This window comes from Elaeis guineensis, chromosome 13 (genome assembly GCF_000442705.2).
Source record: "Elaeis guineensis isolate ETL-2024a chromosome 13, EG11, whole genome shotgun sequence".
In the NCBI taxonomy this organism is placed as follows: Eukaryota; Viridiplantae; Streptophyta; class Magnoliopsida; order Arecales; family Arecaceae; genus Elaeis; species Elaeis guineensis.
This window is the reverse complement of record NC_026005.2, coordinates 13,806,226-13,826,306: the sequence shown is the minus strand read 5'-3', so window position 1 is coordinate 13,826,306 and position 20,081 is coordinate 13,806,226. Positions and strand designations below refer to the sequence as shown.

The following is a 20,081-nucleotide window of genomic DNA, read 5'->3' as shown; positions in this document are numbered from 1 at the left end:
AAGACTCTGCCCGGACTCCTACGGGAGCCGGATCTCGTCCCCAACTCCGACTGCAGGCAGACTTCGTCCGGACTCCTACGGGAGCCGGACTCCGCCCACGACTCCAATTGCAAGTAGACTTCGTCCGGACTCCTACGGGAGCCGGACTTCGTCCCCAACTTCACTTGCAGGAAGACTTTGTCCGGACTCCTACGAGAGCCGGACCTCGTCCCTGACTCCGGCTGCAGGCAGACTTCGTTCGAACTCCTAAGGGAGCCGGACTTTGCCCCTGACTTTGATTGCAGGTAGACTTCGCACGGGCTCCTACGGGAGCCAGATCTCGTCTCTGACTCCAGCTGTGGGAAGACTCCGTCCGGACTCCCACGGGAGCCGGACCTCGTCCCCGACTTCGATTGAAGGAAGACTTCGTCCGGACTCCTACGAGAGCCAGACTCCGAGCTCCTATCAGACGGGTAACTAGCCACCCCTCTCCGCCAGACACTCTAGCCGGACTTCGACCGACAGGCCTGGACCCTCTAGCAGGCTGCAGTAACGGCCATGACTCTGCTCCACTTCTTGCGACGGATTCCGCGCGGCTCCATCACTCCCTGACAGACCATAGTAATGGCCACGACTCTGCTCCACTCCCCGCGACGGATTTCACATGGCTCCATCACTCCCTTACAGGCCGCAGTAATGGCCACGACTCTGCTCCACCTCCTGCGATGGATTCTGCGCGGCTCCACCACCCCCCACAACAGGCTCCATGCGGCAAGCCGCAGTAATGGCCGTGAATCTGCTCCACTCCCTGCGGTGGATGTTGCACGGCTCCACTACTCTCTGACAAGTCGCGACAACGAACGCCGCTCCACTCCCCGCAACTGATTCCACGTGGCGAGCCATGGTGACAGCCACGACTCCACCCCATTACTCCTCATGATAAATTTCTCCTGGCCCCGTGCGGCCCACGACGAGGTGGTTACAAACGATCGCTATCAATCCGTTGCTCCCCCTGCCTATAAAAAGGGGACCCCAGATATGTTATTCTCTAAGCTCTATTTTCTATCCCAAAACTCTGCTAAAATTTTCGTTCGAGCACTCCATTCTTGTTGAGGCAGAGAACTGACTTGAGCATCGGAGGGTCTTGCCAGAGCAACCCCACCTCTAGTTTAGACTTCTTTTGCAGGTCCCGACGACGACCGCGACCCCCTCGACTCCAGCTTCTCCGACGCAGGCGGATTTTTGCACCAACAGGATTGGCGCTAGAGGAAGGGCGCGTATCTTCGCAGTACCCTTGTTCTAAAAGAAGCGCTCAACGGGACCGCCTCCGGTCATCTTTTTCGGTGTCCTCTCCTCCTTCCTCCATTAGGTCTTCATCCGATGCCTCCCCGCAAAGCATCCACACGGCGATCCACGACCTCCGTGGTCAGATCTCAGGCTCCGGCCTTACCTCCAGTCTCCCAGCCTCTACCCCCTCCGCCGGCAACGACGGTTGGTGCGGAGCAATTCGACCTACTGGTGCAGCAGGTCAGAGGCCTCACTGAAGCTGTGCAGGCCATGCAACAGCAGCAGCAGCCATAGGCATCAGTGCGACCGGAAAGAGAGTCGCCAGAACTCCAAAATCTGACGGTGGGACAGGCCACTTGGGCCAGCCGTCCAGTCTTTCCCGAAAAGACGAATCCAAGGTTGGAATGCCCCCAATCAGATTATGATTCCACCCCTGGAAGATCTCTACCTCCATCCTGCCAGAAGACCCTCGAGACTCGTAGTCGAGAGGATTTCCTGGACCGGAGGCTTCAGGAGATAAACCGATGGATCGAGGAACTCTGCCACGCTCCCCTCGCTTATGGTGAGGACATTTGTACTGACCCTCTCTTTTCTCAAATGATCATGCAGGAACCGATCCCACCAAACTTCAAGCTTCCTCAATTCGAAAGCTACGATGGGACTTCGGACCCGGTTGACCACCTGGAGGCCTTTCGGACAATGATGCTGCTTCGTGGCACGCCCGACGCCATTCTATGCCGAGCCTTCCCATCCACTTTGAAGGGAGCGACGAAAAACTGGTACTCGATGCTGAAGCCGGGTACCATCTTTTCCTTCGATCAGATGAGCCACCAATTTGTGGCTCATTTTGTCAGCAGTCGGCGCCCCGGGAAGGATTCGGAGTCCCTCATCAACATCAAGCAGAGAGAGGGGGAGTCCATTCGGGCCTACATCAACCGCTTCAATGTCGCCGCGTTGGAGGTCCGGAACTTGGACCAGTCGGTAGCGATGGCCGCTCTGAAAGGCGGCCTTCAGAAGAACGACCTTTTATTCTCCCTGAAAAAGAAGTACCCTAGAAATTTTGCAGACCTGTTGGCTTGGGCCGAAGGGTACGCCCGAACGGAAGAAGCCTTCAAAATGAAGGATGAGAAAATCGCGAGAGAGCGGTAGGCGGGAGATTCGAGTAAGCCCGCAGTCGAAAAAGGGCCGAGAGAAGCTCGGCCACGTTCTCGAACTCCTCCCGGGCACAAGCGCACCCAGACTCCTCCTCGAGCATGCAGGCAGGGAAGCCCGGATCGTCGAGCTCGGCAGGGCTCTCCCCCAGAAGGTTCCGCAACTATGCCCCCCTCAACGCATCAAAAATTCAGGTACTGATGGAGGTCAGAGAGCAGCTCCCAAGGCCAGAGAGGATGCGCACGCACCCCGAGAAGTGTAACCCCAACAAGTTTTGTCTCTACCATCGTGACCACGGCTACGATACAGAGGAGTGCATTCAGCTCCGAGACGAGATTGAGAAGCTCATCAGACGAGGTCATCTCGACAGGTTCATTCGACGCCGACCTGAGGGCAGAGAGGATCGGCCAAGGGCCCTGCCGCAATCTGAACCGCCAAGGAGGGAAGAGCAGCCCGAAGATCGGCCTCCAATCAGGATCATCAACTCCATCACCGGAGGACCTCAAGGAAAAGCAGACCTTCCACGACCATAGGACTCGAAAAACCTGTAAATGTATTACTAACGACTTTGCTTTGAATCAAAATTCTTTTCGACTTTGCATGTTTTTCCCTTTTGGCATGGACTTGTTACGACTGGGGATAACCTCTTCAAACAATCAAAACAAGGTCATGTTAGGAACAGGAGGAGAACCTCGTCCTAACATGAGCAAAATGAAAGTCTGATTATTTTAAGATCGGATCGGGGGAGAGGCCCATATACGGCCCTTAGGTGCCCCCAAAGTCATATTAGGAACAGGAGGAGAACCTCGTCCTAACATGAGCAAAATGAAAGTCCGATTATTTTAAGATCGGATCGAGGGAGAGGCCCATATACGGCCCTTAGGTGCCCCCAAAGTCATGTTAGGAACAGGAGGAGAACCTCGTCCTAACATGAGCAAAATGAAAGTCCGATTATTTTAAGATCGAATCGGGGGAGAGGTCCATATAACGGCCCTTAGGTGCCCCCAAAGTCATGTTAGGAACAGGAGGAGAACCTCATCCTAACATGAGCAAAATGAAAGCCCGATTAATCTAAGATCGGATTGAGAGAGAGGCCCATATAACGGCCCTTATGTGCCCCCACGGCCATGTTAGAAACAGGAGGAGAACCTCGTCCTAACATGAGCCAAGTCAAAGGCCCGATTCTTTTAGACCGGATGGGGGGAGAGGCCCTACAACGCCCTAATATGCCCCCACAGCCATGTTAGGAACAGGAGGAGAACCTCGTCCTAACATGAGTAAAGTCAAAGGCCCGGTTCTTCTTAGATCGAATGGAGGGAAAGGCCAAACAGCATCCACATGTGCCCCACAGCCTTGTTAGGGACAGGAGGAGAACCTCGCCCTAACACGAGCAAAATCAAAGGTCCGATTCTTTTAGATCGGATGGGGGGAAAGGCCTTACAGCGCCCTTATGTGCCCCCACGCCATGTTAGAAATAGGAGGAGAACCTCGTCCTGATATGAGCAAAGTCGAAGGCCCGATTTCTCTTAGACCGGATGGAGGGAGAGGCCAAACAGCGCCCTTGTGTACCCCCACAGCCATATCGAGAACAGGAGGAGAACCTCATCCTGACATGAGCAAAATCGAAGGCCCAGTTCCTCTTAGACCAGATGGGGGGAGAGACCAAACAGCGCCCACATGTGCCCCCACAGCCATGTTAGGGATAGGAAGAGAACCTCGCCCTAACAAAGGCAAAGTTGAAGGCCCGATTACACTCAGACCGGGTGGGAGGAGAGGCCATACAGCACCCATATGTGCCCCCAATAGCCCCATTAGGAACATAAGGAGAACCTCGTCCTAACCTAAGCTGAAACCGACCACATCAGAAACAGGGAAAGAACCTCGTCGCAATGCCGACTAAGGTCCGACCGTTCGAGACCCAGCAATAAAAAGAAAACTTTCGCGACGACCCCTCTACGCCACTGCGACCCTCCACCCCAACGAAAAATGGAGGTCGAACTACATTAAAAGCACAAAGGACCTCGTCTCTATGAAGAGGGAGGAAGAGAGAGTAAGATCTACGGTCGCAAACGAAAGACAAACCGACACGGCGACGATCAGGAACCTACAAACGGCGTCGACGCCAAACCAAAAACTCGGCAATGGCAACCTAATACACAGATGAACAAGAAATCCTCGAACAACATCGACATCATGCAGGACAAAAATGAAAGAAGTCCGGCACACGACAGTTCAATGCGACATACGGGTAAGATGGCAAAGACCTTTTCATTTCATTAGCAAAACATGCGTTACAGAGCCTGGAAGCCCGAGGAAGAAAAACAACAAAAACAACAATGACAACAACAACGGCGACGACAAACAGACAAGCGATAAAAGAAGACACTTAGAGGAACAAAGGACAAAAAGAGCCCTAAGGGGGCCCGGCTTCCTCCGACCTCGGACTTTCGGCTTCGACCCTCACCAGGGAGCACCTTAAACTTTCGACTTCTGCTTTCAATTTTCTCTCTCTCATTAATATCTCCATGTATCTTCGGTGAAATCGCTGGCTTTCGTTCTCTGCCTCTCGACGTCTTCTTTCTCAGGACCTCGGATTCCGCCTCCGCGTCCTTGACGGCCTGCTGCTCGCATACCAGCTGGATCTTCAATTGCTGCAGCTCGGCCTTCCCCTCCCCAAGGGCGACAGATAGCTCTTCTGTGGTTCTTCTCAGGGATTGGAGTTCGCTAGAATCTCGAGCGGAAGCAAGTTGAGCCCCTCCAGCTAACTACCCTTGAAGGCGGGCAACCTCGTCGGTCGCCATCCGGAGCCTCCCCTTGTATTCATCCACCTGCTTACGCCAGCCGGCCCGGTATGCATCATAGCTTGCCTCGGCATCCTGGAGTTGTTGCTGAAGGTCGGAGACCTTCTTCGACCATTTTCGGTCGCTGACGGCCCGAGTCAAAAGTCGGGATGAGCTTCCTTCCAACTGGCTAATCCTCTCCCGTGCAGCCGACAGCTCCACTCTGAGAGAACTGATCTTGGCAGCTTGAGCCCAAATTCGATCGCTGACACGCTTCTTGTGTTCCTCAAGTTCTTTCTCGAAGTTCGTCTTCCTTCGGCTGTACTCCATGATCTTTTGACCGGGATGCTTTTGACGGCTTGCTGCTCGCATACCAGCTGGATCTTAAATTACTGCAGCTCGGCCTTCCCCTCCCCAAGGGCAATAAATAGCTCTTCTGCGGTTCTTCTCAGGGATTGGAGTTCGCTAGAATCCCGAGCGGAAGCAAGTTGAGCCCCTCCAGCTGGCTGCCCTTGAAGGCGGGCAACCTCGTCGGTCACCATCCGGAGCCTCCCCTTGTATTCGTCCACCAGCTTGCGCCAGTCGGTTCGGTACACATCATAGCTCGCGTCGGCATCCTGGAGCTGTTGCTGAAGGTCGAAGACCTTCTTCGACCATTCCTGGTCACTGTCGGCCCGAGTCAAAAGCCGGGATGAGCTTCCTTCCAACTGGCTAATCCTCTCCTGTGCAGCCGACAACTCCACTCTGAGAGAACTGATCTTGGCAGCTTGAGCCCAAATTCGATCGCTGGAGCACTTCTTGTGTTCCTCAAGCTCCTTCTCTAAGTTCACCTTCCTTCGGCTGTACTCCATGATCCCCTTCACGTGGAGATTCTGAAAGTTGGTGGCCTCCGCGGTGGCTTCAGAGTGGCTCTCCCTCAACCTGCGGAGTTCGCCATCCATCTTCTTCGACCTCTTCGTCAAATGATGAACTTCCTTCTTCAGATGCTGGATCGTGGACTTCAGCGGGATCCCCCGTGGTAGGGGAAGCGCTACGGCAGGACACTGCCATCGGGAGACAAAAGCGTCAAGGCGCGTCTCATTGCAGAAAGAAAAATAAAAAGGAGGAGGAAGGAAGAGTGGAGAAGAGTGGAAAAGTCGTCCACAAGGAGAAACTCAACTTTATTGATTGAATATTTCTTGAAGATAAAAAGGAAAGAAAAAATTACAGTAAAAGAAAAATACAAGGTCGGAGGTCTCAGACCTCTGCAGTAGGAGTTGGGGAGCTCGATGTCCCTGGAAGGGGGACTGCGGCAGCAGTAACAACAGGAGAGGGACCGGCCTCATCTTCAGACTCCCCGTCCAAGAAGCTGAGATCGAGCTCGGGAAATTTTCTGACCATCTTCTCCTGGCAGAGCTCGAATCCCTTGATGAACGCTTCTTGGCTGAACTTGACGTTCAGGTCCCTCATCTCCACAGAGGCCTTGAACTCCTCCACCGCAAGAACCCTAACCTCCAAGACCAGGACCGGAATCTGCTCCGCCAAATTGGCGACCTCGGCCTCCGCCTTCCTCACCGTCTACTCCGAGGTCTGCTTCTCTTCCTCCCGAGCCTGTTTTTCTCTCTCCAGGGCCTCTTGGAGGGCGACTACCTCAGCTGCCTTCTCTTCGAGACGGACGATTCTGGCCCGGTGACTCTCCTCCACCTGGATGGCGTCCCTCCTCGCCCGGTTCGTTGCCTCGATATTGATAAGGAGTTGGTGCCCAATCTGCAAAGGTGGCTAGGAGGTCAGAATGAAGGAGTTGGTTTCCAAAGAAGAGGTCCCAGGCCCAGGAAAGAAGCTATCCTCGCCTCCTGGGAATGGAGGGGCCCATCAATAGGTTATTTAATGGGGAGGCCCAAGACCCGTTGGGCTTTCTTTAGTCGAGAAAACAGATAATAACATTGATGGCATTTGGAATGGCCTTTGAAGTGCATTTCTCCTCCTTGTTCGTCTAAAAGGAAAAGAAAAAGAAAAGTGAAGCGAAGTGCACTTGCTGAATAATTTGGTAAATATTTTAGCATTAGGCCAAAGTAATCGCCCTTATGAAACTTTTATCCCGCAATGATTGCTATGATATGACCAGATTAACATTTTTTCTTTAATGTATCTATCTTCCAAGTGATTAATTTATTTATAAGTGTTCGTATTTGCTTAAAAATTGTATTTTACTAGTGAATATTGGAAATATGGAATAATCAAGTGATTCATATATCTAGCTCTCATTGCCTGCTATTTCCATTCATAAGATTATATGCATAGGATCTACAAATCATTTTATTCTTTAAAACTAGGAGACGGGCAAGCTTGAAATATATAGTGAATATTCTAAAGACATCCAACATCATATTTGAGGAAGACTCTTTAACGGTCATTGGATGTCTATCTTCTGACTCGCCATCTTCAGAAAACCAGTTTCTTTCCTTTGATATAGGAATCTGGGCATATAAAATAATACATGCCTATAGAAAAACTCATATTATTGTAGGCCCATGTATATGACCAACCATATGGGGAACATGCTGTAGATTATTACGTCTAATATTCTTTCTGATTTATTAAATATTTTATTCTTTGATTTCTATATATATATATTTATAATAGATGGATATAATAAATTCGGATTTATCAAAAAAAATTTAAAAAAATAGGGGATTATAAAATAAGAAACAGACACTGGATGAGAAACTCCCTAGAATCTTTTGAACAACTTTGCTGCTCCATAGGAAAAAAGATCTTGTTACCATGCGATCCATTTGGTAATCCATGAAAGAGAGGGCGCGATTCAAGGTGTGCTGCCCCATGCAATGCGCGCCGATCCACCGTGTCTGTGCGTGATTCGCACTCGCCTGCGTCTCTCGGCCACCACCACTGAATCAAGTCAATTAAAGCTTACCACCAAAAAAAAAAAAAGAAAGAAAGAAAGAAAAAGTCTAGATTTTTAAGAGATTTTCAAAGGTTAAGCAATACAGAGACAGAGAGAAGAGAACAAGCAGTCTCAAATAATAAGGAGATCAAAGACGCATGATGCATGCTAAGAGAGACATGGAGCAAAGGCATGCATCTCCCACTGGATCTCCTCCGGAACCCGCCTACCATGTTCACATGCCATCAGATGTATCCTTGGAGGAGCGGAAGAAGAACTGGGCCGGTCATCAGCCCCATGGGCTGCCCAAACCAGCCACAGTCATCAGACCTGGGGGTTCGCTCCATGGAGTTGTCTGCAGGCCGGCTCTCGGTCTCTACAGTATCCGGCCCAAGTCAGAGCTCCTCTAGTGATGGAACCCGATGGAGTCGCTGCCACAGCAAGGGTGGCGAAACCATGGAGGAATTTGAGGCAGTGGAAGAGGAAATGTATGAGGAGGACACTGAGAGATCGCCATGTCGACACCCTTTTCATCTATTTATCTTGGGTATTTATCACACCTTCGATCCGAGATTTGTGAATCGAGGGTCGCGGCAACAGCCGCATACTCATGAAGAACTCTCTCCATAAGCATGCAAGGCATCTCATCACGATATCAATGCATCACAGCGGAATAAATTCAAATAATTATTATTCAACTGTAATTCAAGTATTTAAATCAAATGTTTACATCCAATAAAATTTTTGCTAAAAATAAAACAATAGATCTAAGTTTAATGAAGTTGACAATGCTAATCTCGCTTCTAAAAGCTCTGTCCCAATATTTCGTCCCACGCTCGAAATTAATTATCTGAATCTGAAAAATAGAAAGAAAGGTAATGAGCTAGACAGCCCAGTAAGTAACAAGTATCTCTATCAGATATTTCAGATATTATATAATTTTCAAGAATAATGCTGCAAATAAACATAAGAGTATATTTCATGCTGATTTAATATAAATCAATATTTTCAAATATTCACATATAATATAATCATAAATCCGATTCGATTCAAAACACTCGTAACTCAACAGCCTTGACTATGACCAATATTTAACCCCCATTGGCGGGGTCCACAGAATACCAGCGCACAACTCCTACTGGCAGGGTCCACAAATACCAGCGCACAACCCCTACTGGTAGGGTTCACAAACACCAGCGCACAACCCCCACTGGCAGGGTCCACTGAGTACCAACGTATAATCCCCATTGGCGGGCCCCACTGAAATATAGTTAGGCTGAGACCATAAATCCGATATGTATCAAAACACTTTGTACCATAATATATCATAATTTTTCTCACTGAACGTGTGCATAATCTACGTACTATAATATTTCAAAAGTACTTTTCTTTTAAAACATAATTTCATAAATCATGCATAATTTCAGAGAATAATTATTTATTTTCAGAATAAATATGGAATATCTCGAGAAGATGATTAATTACTTACCTTTCACGGAGCACTGAATGAACAGATCGACTAACTTCTAGGAGATTCTTCCATGCCTATTATCCAAAATTATATTTTTTATATTAATTTTAATTCAAAATTAAATCTAACAAATCCCAAAATCAAAACCTCACTTAAAATCAGACTCTTCCCTAAACTCGATCAAAATCATCAGATAAAACCTTCCACTACGCTAAATCCTAGAGGAATAACTTTAGAGAGAGAAAAATCCATCAAGAGAGAGAAACAACCTAGAGAGAGAAAATTCTAGAGAGAGAAAGTAGAGAGAGAAAGTCAGGGTTCAGACTGAAAGAAGAGAGAGGAGAGAGAAACTCTCTCTTATCATTTTTTTATTATTTTATTTATTTATTTATTTATATATATATATATTGTTATTATTATTATTATCATATTTATTTATTTTTCTTTTCTTTTCTTTTCTTTTCTTTTTCTCTTTTTTTTTCTTTTTCTTCTTTTTCTTTTCTTTTCTTTTCTTCTTTTTCTTCTTTTCTTTTCTTTTTCTTTTCTTTTCTTTTTCTTCTTCTTCTTCTCGGCTCTTCCCGCGCCGGAACAGGGGACGGTGGTTCTCCGGCCTTGATCGGCCGATCGGGCCGCGGCCGCCGCGGCGGAGGCCGGCGGCAGAGGGGGGCCACTCCCCCGGTCACGGAGGAGCGTGGCCGGCGATCGATTGCGATCGCCGGCGTCGGAAAATTCACGAAAAAGAGGCCCAAAAACAGAGTCTTTTTTCCGACCGAAAATCGACGACGCTCGTCGCCGGCCGCCGCGCACAAGGGCATGGGAGGAAGGGAAAGGAAGAGGGGAAGAAGAGAAAGACTTACCTCGGCCTCCGGTGACCTCACCGGCGAGCAATCACGACGAGAAATCGGACGGTGTCCGCGGCTTCGATCGAGAAAGACGGAGAGAAAGAGAGAGGGAGGAGGCCGATATTCGGTCTCAAGGGAGAGGGGGTCTTTTTATAGGGGACCCTAGGACTCCGAGAGGTCCTAGGATTCCCGGTCTCGCCCGGATCTCGTCGGAGAAGAAGACTCCTATCGGGAGTCTTCTTCCCAGTTTGATCCCCTGTTTGTTTTTTTTTTTTTTCGTTTTGGGCTTTTTGCTGGGATTCTTACATGGGCCTCGGACTATCACATTCTTCACCCCTAAAAAGAAATTTCGTCCTCGAAATTTTTCATACCTGCAACCATTGTATTGAAAGCCTGTGGATTCTGTTGAGTAAGCGCATAAACTCTTCCCTGATTTTTAGAAATCTATCCACCACTCTTATGTTGTCCTTCATGAGTTCTTTGGCCAACTTGATTTTCAGTATTTAGCGGGCAGCTAGAAATTTTATGATCCTTCTGACCACATTTGAAACAAGCACCTGTATTCCAATAGCAATCCTTGTCTGCATGATTTTTGCCACATCTGGAGCACGGCTCACCATCAATCTGTTGAGTCTTATTGTCTACTGCTCCCTTAGTTGATCTTTTGATGTTTTTATTATTCTGTCCTTGTGTATCATTTGATTTTGCTCTCTTTCTTTGCTTTCTTTCTCTTTCCATGCGTTCTTCATTGACTTCCCTTTCAATTATCAGTGCTTTGTTTACCACATCTGCATAAGTTGTCAATTCATATGGAACCACTTGTTTTCGAATTTCAGTTCTCAGTCCCATCTCGAACTTGTGAACACGTTCTTGCTCACCATCCACTAATCTCGGAGCAAATTTTGCTAACTCTGTAAATTTTGCTTCATATTCAGTCACACTCATACCCTTTTGCTTCAAATAAATAAACTCTTGCTCTTTCTGGATCCTTATACTCCGAGGAAAATACTGATCATAGAATGCAATCCGAAATCTTTCCCAGGTAAGTATTTCGCCGTCTCGTTCATGCTTGTGCTGTAGTCGCTGACACCAGTTGTATGCTTCTCCTTGTAGTAAATAAGCTGCATATCGAATCTTTTCTTCATCAAGACACTCTTGGACAGTGAAGGCCTTCTCCATCTCCATTATCCAGTTGTCAGCCTCCAAAGGTTCAGTAGTCCCCTTGAAAGCTGGAGGTGCAAGCTTTTTAAATTCTGAAATGTTGTTCCATTGTACTGGTTGCTCTCCATATTGTGGTGGTGGATGCTGATGTTGTTGTGTATCTCGTTGTATCTGCTGTTGTTCAAACATTTGCTGCTGTATTTGTTGTTGCGCTTGTACCATCCTGATTAGGATCTGCATTAACTGAGCCATATCTGGTTCTTGACATGCTCTCGAAGCACTCCCATTAGGATCTACGACTCCCTCCTCCTGAGGGGTGCCACTGGTCAGATGGAGAGTGCTACTATCCCGTGGTTGTAATGTCTCTCTTGCAATTCTTTGAGTAGTTCTTGTCATTCTACGGGGAGGCATGGTAACCTTGTAGTAGTAAAATCTTATTAGATTCATTTATCTATTTGTTAGGATAGATTTATTATGATGCTCATACTTTAACGTCCCAATATTCCTAATGTTTACCCACCTACACTCATACTATGTTAAATTCTATGTGTCATAATTTATCCACTTATGCTCTGATACCATATTAATTGTCACGCCCCCGACCCGAGATTTGTGAATCGAGGGTCGCGGCAACCGCCGCATACTCATGAAGAACTCTCTCCATAAGCATGCAAGGCATCTCATCACGATATCAATGCATCACAGCGGAATAAATTCAAATAATTATTATTCAACTGTAATTCAAGTATTTAAATCAAATGTCTTACATCTAATAAAATTTTTGCTAAAAATAAAATAATAGATCTAAGTTTAATGAAGTTGACAATGCTAATCTCGCTTCTAAAAGCTCTGTCCCAATATTTCGTCCCACGCTCGAAATTAATTATCTGAATCTGAAAAATAGAAAGAAAGGTAATGAGCTAGACAGCCCAGTAAGTAACAAGTATCTCTACCAGATATTTCAGATATTATATAATTTTCAAGAATAATGCTGCAAATAAATATAAGAGTATATTTTATGCTGATTTAATACAAATCAATATTTTTAAATATTCACATATAATATAATTATAAATCCGATTCGATTCAAAACATTCGTAACTCAACAGCCTTGACTATGACCAACGTTTAACCCCCATTGGCGGGGTCCACAGAATACCAGCGCACAATCCCCACTGGCAGGGTCCACAAATACCAGCGCACAACCCCCACTGGCAGGGTCCACAAACACCAGCGCACAACCCCCACTGGCAGGGTCCACTGAGTACCAACGTATAATCCCCATTGGCGGGGCCCACTGAAACATAGTTAGGCTGAGAGCATAAATCCGATATGTATCAAAATACTTTGTACCATAATATATCATAATTTTTCTCACTGAACGTGTGCATAATCTACGTACTATAATATTTCAAAAGCACTTTTCTTTCAAAATATAATTTCATAAATCATGTATAATTTCAGAGAATAATTATTTATTTTCAGAATAAATATAGAATATCTCGAGAAGATGATTCATTACTTACCTTTCACGGAGCACTGAATGAACAGATCGACTAACTTCTAGGAGATTCTTCCATGCCTATTATCCAAAATTATATTTTTTACATTAATTTTAATTCAAAATTAAATCTAACAAATTCCAAAATCAAAACCTCACTTAAAATCAGACTCTTCCCTAAACTCGATCAAAATCATCAGATAAAACCTTCCACTACGCTAAATCCTAGAGGAATAACTTTAGAGAGAGAGAAATCCATCAAGAGAGAGAAACAACATAGAGAGAGAAAATTCTAGAGAGAGAAAGTAGAGAGAGAAAGTCCAATTCCAGAGAGAGAAAGTCAGGGTTCAGACTGAAAGAAGAGAGAGGAGAGAGAAACTCTCTCTCTTATCATTTTTTTATTATTTTATTTATTTATTTATTTATTTATTTATTTATATATATATAAGTGTATATATATATATATATTTTTTTTGTTATTATTATTATTATCATATTTATTTATTTTTTTCTTTTCTTTTCTTTTCTTTTCTTTTCTTTTTCTTTTTTTTTTCTTTTCTTTTCTTTTCTTTTTTTCTTTTTCTTCTTTTCTTTTCTTTTTCTTTTCTTTTCTTTTTCTTCTTCTTCTTCTCGGCTCTTCCCGCGCCGGAACAGGGGACGGTGGTTCTCCGGCCTTGATCGACCGTTCGGGCCGCGGCCGCCGCGGCGGAGGCCGGCGGCAGAGGGGGGCCACTCCTCCGATCACGGAGGAGCGTGGCCGGCGATCGATTGCGATCGCCGGCGCCGAAAAATTCACGAAAAAGAGGTCCAAAAACTGAGTCTTTTTTTCGACCGAAAATCGGCGACGCTCGTCGCCGGCTGCCACGCACAAGGGCATGGGAGGAAGAGGAAGGAAGAGGGGAAGAAGAGAAAGACTTACCTCGGCCTCCGGTGACCTCACCGGCGAGCAATCACGACGGGAAATCGGACGGTGTCCGCGGCTTCGATCGAAAAAGACGGAGAGAAAGAGAGAGGGAGGAGGCCGATGTTCGGTCTCAAGGGAGAGGGGGTCTTTTTATAGGGGATCCTAGGACTCCGAGAGGTCCTAGGATTCCCGAATCTCATCGGAGAAGAAGACTCCTATCGGGAGTCTTCTTCCCGGTTTGATCCCCTATTTATTTTTATTTTATTTTATTTTGAACTTTTTGCTGGGATTTTTACGTGGGCCTCGGGCTATCACAGTATTATTGTCCTCTTTTTCGTAATCGATGTGATTCTTTGGGTTGGAAGCCATTTTCAGGAGCCTAAGATCGCCATGCATGTGAGTTCTGGCTCAAATTAAAAACTATATCAACATTTTTTCTTTTTTCTTTTTTTTTTTTTGGAGTTGTTTGGTTGTCGATTTCTAAACGAAACAGATTTTTTTTACAAGGCTAAAATACATAAACTTTATGAAATTGCTTTTTTGGTTAGTTTCCATAAAATTGATTTTGTTAAATCTTGTATGTTCTTCTCTCTCCCTGTTTGAGGGGTTACAGGTAGGTTTCAAAAATTGACATAACAAAATTTACGGAAAACAATTCTTCTCCTTTTTTTCTTTTTTTTTTTCTATGGAATATGTTTTACAGAATATCATCAAATTTTATGATTTTCACGGTGGAAAACAAATCCACCGTGAATATCACATATCACAGCCCTTCCTTTGGTGTTCGGGTGACATCAACGTCACTAGATTTAAGCTACCTTGAACTCAGATTGGCTGCTGGGAAAGTTAGCATTTCCATATCCATGTCAATCTCCTTATAATTCTATCAAACACATCGAGCAATTTTGATTCATCAATGATTTGGCTAATCTCTTCCTTGTTTATGTATGATTTTTCCACAGATGGATGACTTCTACCAATCCAAGGAGAGCCAGAGGGACCTCAATGTAGTGGTGAGGGGGGACAAGGTCCCATTATATGGTGCTGGGTCGAGCCTCAGCAGCACTCGGAGGCCCGTGCCATTGACCCTTAGCTTCAGTTTAAGGTCAACCGCCCATTTGGTCGGGGCATTGGTGAAGTCCAAGTTCCATTTCCACATTCAGTGCTCGGTTGAGATGGACCGGAGCAAGCTCAAGACACCCATCTCTCTCATGAGCTCTTGCGGGCATAGTTGAAAGGAGAAAGTGATGTAAATAATACCCTTCTCTCTCTCTCTCTCTCATGGTAATATCCAACACTCTGTGTTTACCAACTCAATCAGGTGATTAAATTTTTAAATATTTTGTTTTCCATTGTCCTATAGGCTTCTGAGTTTTTATAAATAGAGGTTTATGTTAGACAAGAATTGATGTAGCGTTTTTTGTTGATAAAAAAGAATCCTTTGATGAATGGTTTCCATAGCACAACCCTACAAAATACCTGCTATACTCAGGAGAGTGCAATTAGTGCAAAGTGGAACACGGGCCTTCCATATGGAGAAAGAACAAGCAGTGCACTGAGTGTCAGCTCAGGTTAATAAATTACTGAATACAGCACTGCAAAATTTATGTCACAGGCCCTGTCTTTTGGCAGCTATCAGGAAGGTATCTAATAAAAATTAGTGACTCGCAAAAAAGTAATTTTGCATTATGTGATTGCCAAACACCAATGTATGATGTACGAAAAGTGCTTGGCGCTTAACAAGTTGATTTTCTTTTCTTTTCTTTTTTTTTTTTTTTTTTTTTGATTGCAGGTGATCAGAAAGTGAGAAAGACATCTGAAAAACTGCCAAAGACCCCCCAACTTATTGAGACTGAGCCAAGTGACTAGATTAGGTTGCAAAAACTGATACAAACTCTTTCCAACTGTGGTGGTTGGAAACAGTTCACTCATGCTTTCTTAGCAGTCTTTAAAGCATTGCAGCCAAAGCTGAAGCTAATTAGTGGAGAGATACAGCTAGTATTCCCAATCCTCTTTGGGGTCTATCCACCAGTGGTGGTACAGAAATAGAGCATAAAATACTCCAGAACTCCATCATAACAGCAAAACACAACACTTCGTGACCTCAAAAGCTGCTTCTCATTTATTGAAACACACCAGGGGAAGAGGGGGAGCAAGGAGAGCTCAAACATATGGACAGCAATTTGACAATGTTCCATGAAACTTTGATCGCTTAGAAAGTAAGCTCATCATCATAATTCAACCATCTGCAACCAAAAAAAAAAGATTTAAAACAAGAGGAGAATGAATACTGGAACAATGAATCTCAAATTTATGGAATGTTCAGACTCGGTGGTAGAGCATCAAACCATTGTGATAGAGAGAACTGGAAATTGAGAGTTGGGTATTCGAGTACGATGCTTGTTGGGACCTGTCTTCCTCCAAACTTATGCATGATCCTGTGCCTCTCTGTGGCCACTCATCAAAGAAACAGTGGAAAGGTTTCGGGTTCTGGGAGTCCTCCAACTCCACAGCCTTGACCTCCCCAGAAGCGAAAGCAACAGCAAAGTTAGAGCTCTGTTGGGACTCATCCATGGAGGTCAACCCCAGTGGCCTAAATTTCCCCTCCCTTTCAGCCCCAGAGGCTTCTGAGAAAAAATTGTATTCATTTACATCCTTCTTGAGTCCATAAAACTCCCTGCTTTTCAAATTTTTTGGTCAGTGATACAGTGAAAAAACTACAAATCTACAAACACACGAGAGAGAGAGAGAGAGATCGATCTTGTATGCATACCTGTTACTGTTATCAGCTGAGAGGCACGCAGTGTCTAGATGAGAATAGGGAATGTTATTGTGGGTTGAGAACCCAATACCAGGAGAACCTGAAGAGGATGAACAGGGGAAAAGAGCATGGTGGGCCTCAGGTGGCGACAAGGAAAGAAGAGGGGAATATGGAGAGGAAAGTTGGGCAGATGTTGGATTGGAGGCTAGAGACAACTCCACATGCTTTCTTGAACTTCTCTTGCCTCTGTGCATGTGCCTCTCACAATACTTGGAGTCCGGGTAGGCCTCTTTGGAGCACCTCCACTTCTTCCCATCAGTTCTCCTGCACCTCCCTGGCTCTGGGTCCTCTACTTTCCTCCCATAACCCATCTGAAAGCACCCCCACCCAACTGCCACTCAAATATTCAGATGAGAATCTCTTCTTTTTGACCATAGAAATCTATATACATATATATATATATATATATAGAGAGAGAGAGAGAGAGAGAGAGAGAGAGAGAGAGAATTAAAAACCAAGGGAACCAGCTTGAGGCTAAGAGGAAAGCAGCTTACTTGATGGAGGATGAGGAAAACCGAGTGTGGGAGAATCCAACAGGAGGCTTCTCCTGATGGGAAGGATGAGATCATTAGGTATAGGGATGCCGGCGGCCAAGTATTTGAAGATGAGGGCCTGGTGCTCCAGCTCTTGCCATTGGGATTCTGTGAAGGGATATCTGCTTCTACTTCCATTCCCACCAATCATCATCATCATCTCACTTGTTAACCGGTCTTGTTTAGCCTCACAAGTCCACTTGAAAACAACCCACAGCTCCAAGGAGGAGAGGAGAAGGGAAGAAAGAACAAAAAGGTCTAATGAAGCCAGAGGGCAGAAACAACAGCATCATGTAACTGCCTTTCATGTCTTTGTCTTTTATGATACCTATAATAAAATACTGTTGTTTTGTTTTCATAGGAAGCGTCATTCAGTCAAGGGGCAGAGAGAAGGCGACTGCAGAATCTTCTGTGTGTTGTTGCATGGATGGATCAAGAGTCTGCTGAGGAGATAGAGAGAAAGGGTAAATGAGTGGGATGTGTTAGTAGTTAATTGCATTTGTTGCAAGACAAAGCTCTTTGTTTTATTTTTTAAAACTATTGGTGTCAGTGGTGCAGCTGATGCTGCTGCCACCTGGGGCCAGTGGTCTGTCCTCATTATTATGACTGAGAGCAGGGGCAGGAGCAGGTGGGTCAGGTGTGCAGAGGCTGAGCTCTCTCATTCACTTCTGGAGTGGACCAGCGGCTGTTTCCTGCTGCCTTTTGTGGCTGTTGTCCCTGACTCCCTCCCACCTTTGCAGAAACCCATAAGCAAAGGGCCTGCTTTGAGGCCAAAAGGAACAGGAACTGGAGTAAGATAATGTGAAAGAATGTGGGGGAGAGAGAGGGTGTGTGAGAGGCCGAAGGGAAGTAGCTTTTGAGTACGCTGTACTCTTACTGTTGCTTCTCACTTTCCGCTGCTTTTTTGAATTTTACCCCTCCTCCTTTTCTTTTTTTTTTTTCCCTTCGCCTGAAGCCAGCTCTCTTCTTTCTTTTCTTCCTTGAGTTTTGGACTCATACGAGATATCCTTATAGGGATAAAGGGGGAGGAAGAAGAAAATAAACAATCTTCTAGGATGTAGCTTAAAGGTGAAGTAACTCGCTACAAGACGAGGAGTGCAAGGGATTCTGAGTTTTTTTTTTTTTTTTTTCACCTTTCATAGATGGAAAGCTATTGTTGCCTGATCACATGGCTGAAAAGCATGAAGTAACATAAAGTTTTCATCTCAGTGGAGGTATCAGCTCTTACCGGTATCAGTCACCAACATGCTATTTTTTGGATGTTACATTTCTAGTTAATCATAAATCAGAATATTTTGAAATATTGGCTCATATGAGATATTATAATGTAGAGCTACAAGTAGATTGGGTTGACCCATTTTCGATACGAGACAAATCCAAAAACAAGCCGAACCTACATGAACTAGAGACGTTTAGATTAAGTGTAGATGTCAAAAATATGACCTTTTTCATGCATCTATTGGAGCACTAAGTATCTTAAACTAAACATGAACCAACAGAAACCGATACAAAACTAATTAAATGTTATTCTAACTCTCAGTGAATCTAATAATTTTATTTGCTTTCAATAGTAACTTTTTTATATGGTAAATCATCATGTTGTGTTTGATTGTATACGGTTGCCACTCGAATCACAAATGAAGGGGGTTGTGATTGATGCTTAAACATTATTTTAATTGCTATTTTCTTGTATAACAAGTTTATAATATGCTCAAGTAATTTATGAATGCGTATTTAAGATATATGTAAATATTTGGTCCAATTTGATGTGAAATATGTCTTCATTCTTTTCTGAAACTTTTCCATCTCTGATGTCACAGAGATAAATGGTGATTGTGATTCGTATCAATCATCCACCAAAGTAATCAATTATCTAAACCTTTGAGTAACAAAATCTTTACTTTCGTATTGGTACCAGACACCACCATGGTATTCTGGAATCTTGGTCTTTGCTATCTCCCCTAACACATAAATTAATATATTCTAAGTTACTGGCTAAAATGAGCTATTTCCATCCCTAATTTATCACATTAAGCATGTCATTTAACAAATACATAATGGACCAGATCATCTCGATTGAGACAATACTAATAGCTCGGCTTTTGTATGCATTCAATATCTGAAAATATCTTATTTTTTTTTTCAAATTTTTTTTTCTTTTTTTTTTTTTTTTTAAACTGAGATAACTTGAGATCTTACTTTATGTTTGCCTCAAAAGAAGAGATCTTACTTCATCTTGATACAAAATCATCAATCGAGACAACCAAATATCTTAGCACTTGAAAACCTCAGGCAACAGAATCTCTCTCCCTGTCAAAGCAGAGCCCCCATCATAAATTCTTTTGGTCTGATGTGAAGGTAGGCATCCTCATCCATTTATTCCACAAATTGAGCCAAGATGAGAAGGCAGACGTGTAACGACATCTTTCTTTCTCCTGCGGTATGCTTCTGCATCACCTTTTTATAAGGCCAATCTAATTCAGAGCTTGGGTCATATCCACTGATCTAAATTGGAATTGATCTCAACATACTCTAAGCAGTGGTGTGGAGACAAAAATCCCATAGTGTGATTGATTTTATTGTATTCTATGAGGATAATTGCAGATATATATTTAGTCCCATATCGACTATATTCTAGATAGATCTTGAATGCTTATATAGGATCGAAAAACTTAAAAATATTTTTCAACTAATATTTTCGAACAAGATCTTAAATTATTATAAATGATACCACAGCGAACCAATGTATCAAGTAATTATACAGGA

At 44.5% G+C, this 20,081-nt stretch overlaps 1 protein-coding gene across 1 annotated transcript; it reads right to left on the bottom strand.

The window, feature by feature from the left end:
* Positions 1–15,930: 15,930 nt before the first annotated feature.
* Positions 15,931–19,470, bottom strand: LOC105056439 (growth-regulating factor 4). The gene is made up of 4 exons (XM_010938635.4): positions 17,277–19,470; positions 16,735–17,113; positions 16,310–16,638; positions 15,931–16,207 (listed from the first exon to the last, which is right to left on the bottom strand). Exons 1-4 carry the CDS (start codon positions 17,473–17,475, stop codon positions 16,200–16,202), a joined length of 915 nt encoding a protein of 304 aa, XP_010936937.1. The 5' UTR covers positions 17,476–19,470; the 3' UTR covers positions 15,931–16,199.
* Between the last annotated feature and the right edge of the window lie 611 nt (positions 19,471–20,081).

Excerpts from the sequence above, each read along its gene's own strand:
- LOC105056439 (XM_010938635.4), bottom strand. The coding sequence starts at position 17,475 with ATGATGATGATGATTGGTGGGAATGGAAGTAGAAGCAGATATCCCTTC. Across the intron at positions 17,114-17,276 it reads TTTTCCTCATCCTCCATCAA|TTGGGTGGGGGTGCTTTCAG; the intron begins GTAAGCTGCTTT and ends TTTGAGTGGCAG. Across the intron at positions 16,639-16,734 it reads TCAGCTGATAACAGTAACAG|GGAGTTTTATGGACTCAAGA; the intron begins GTATGCATACAA and ends TTTGAAAAGCAG.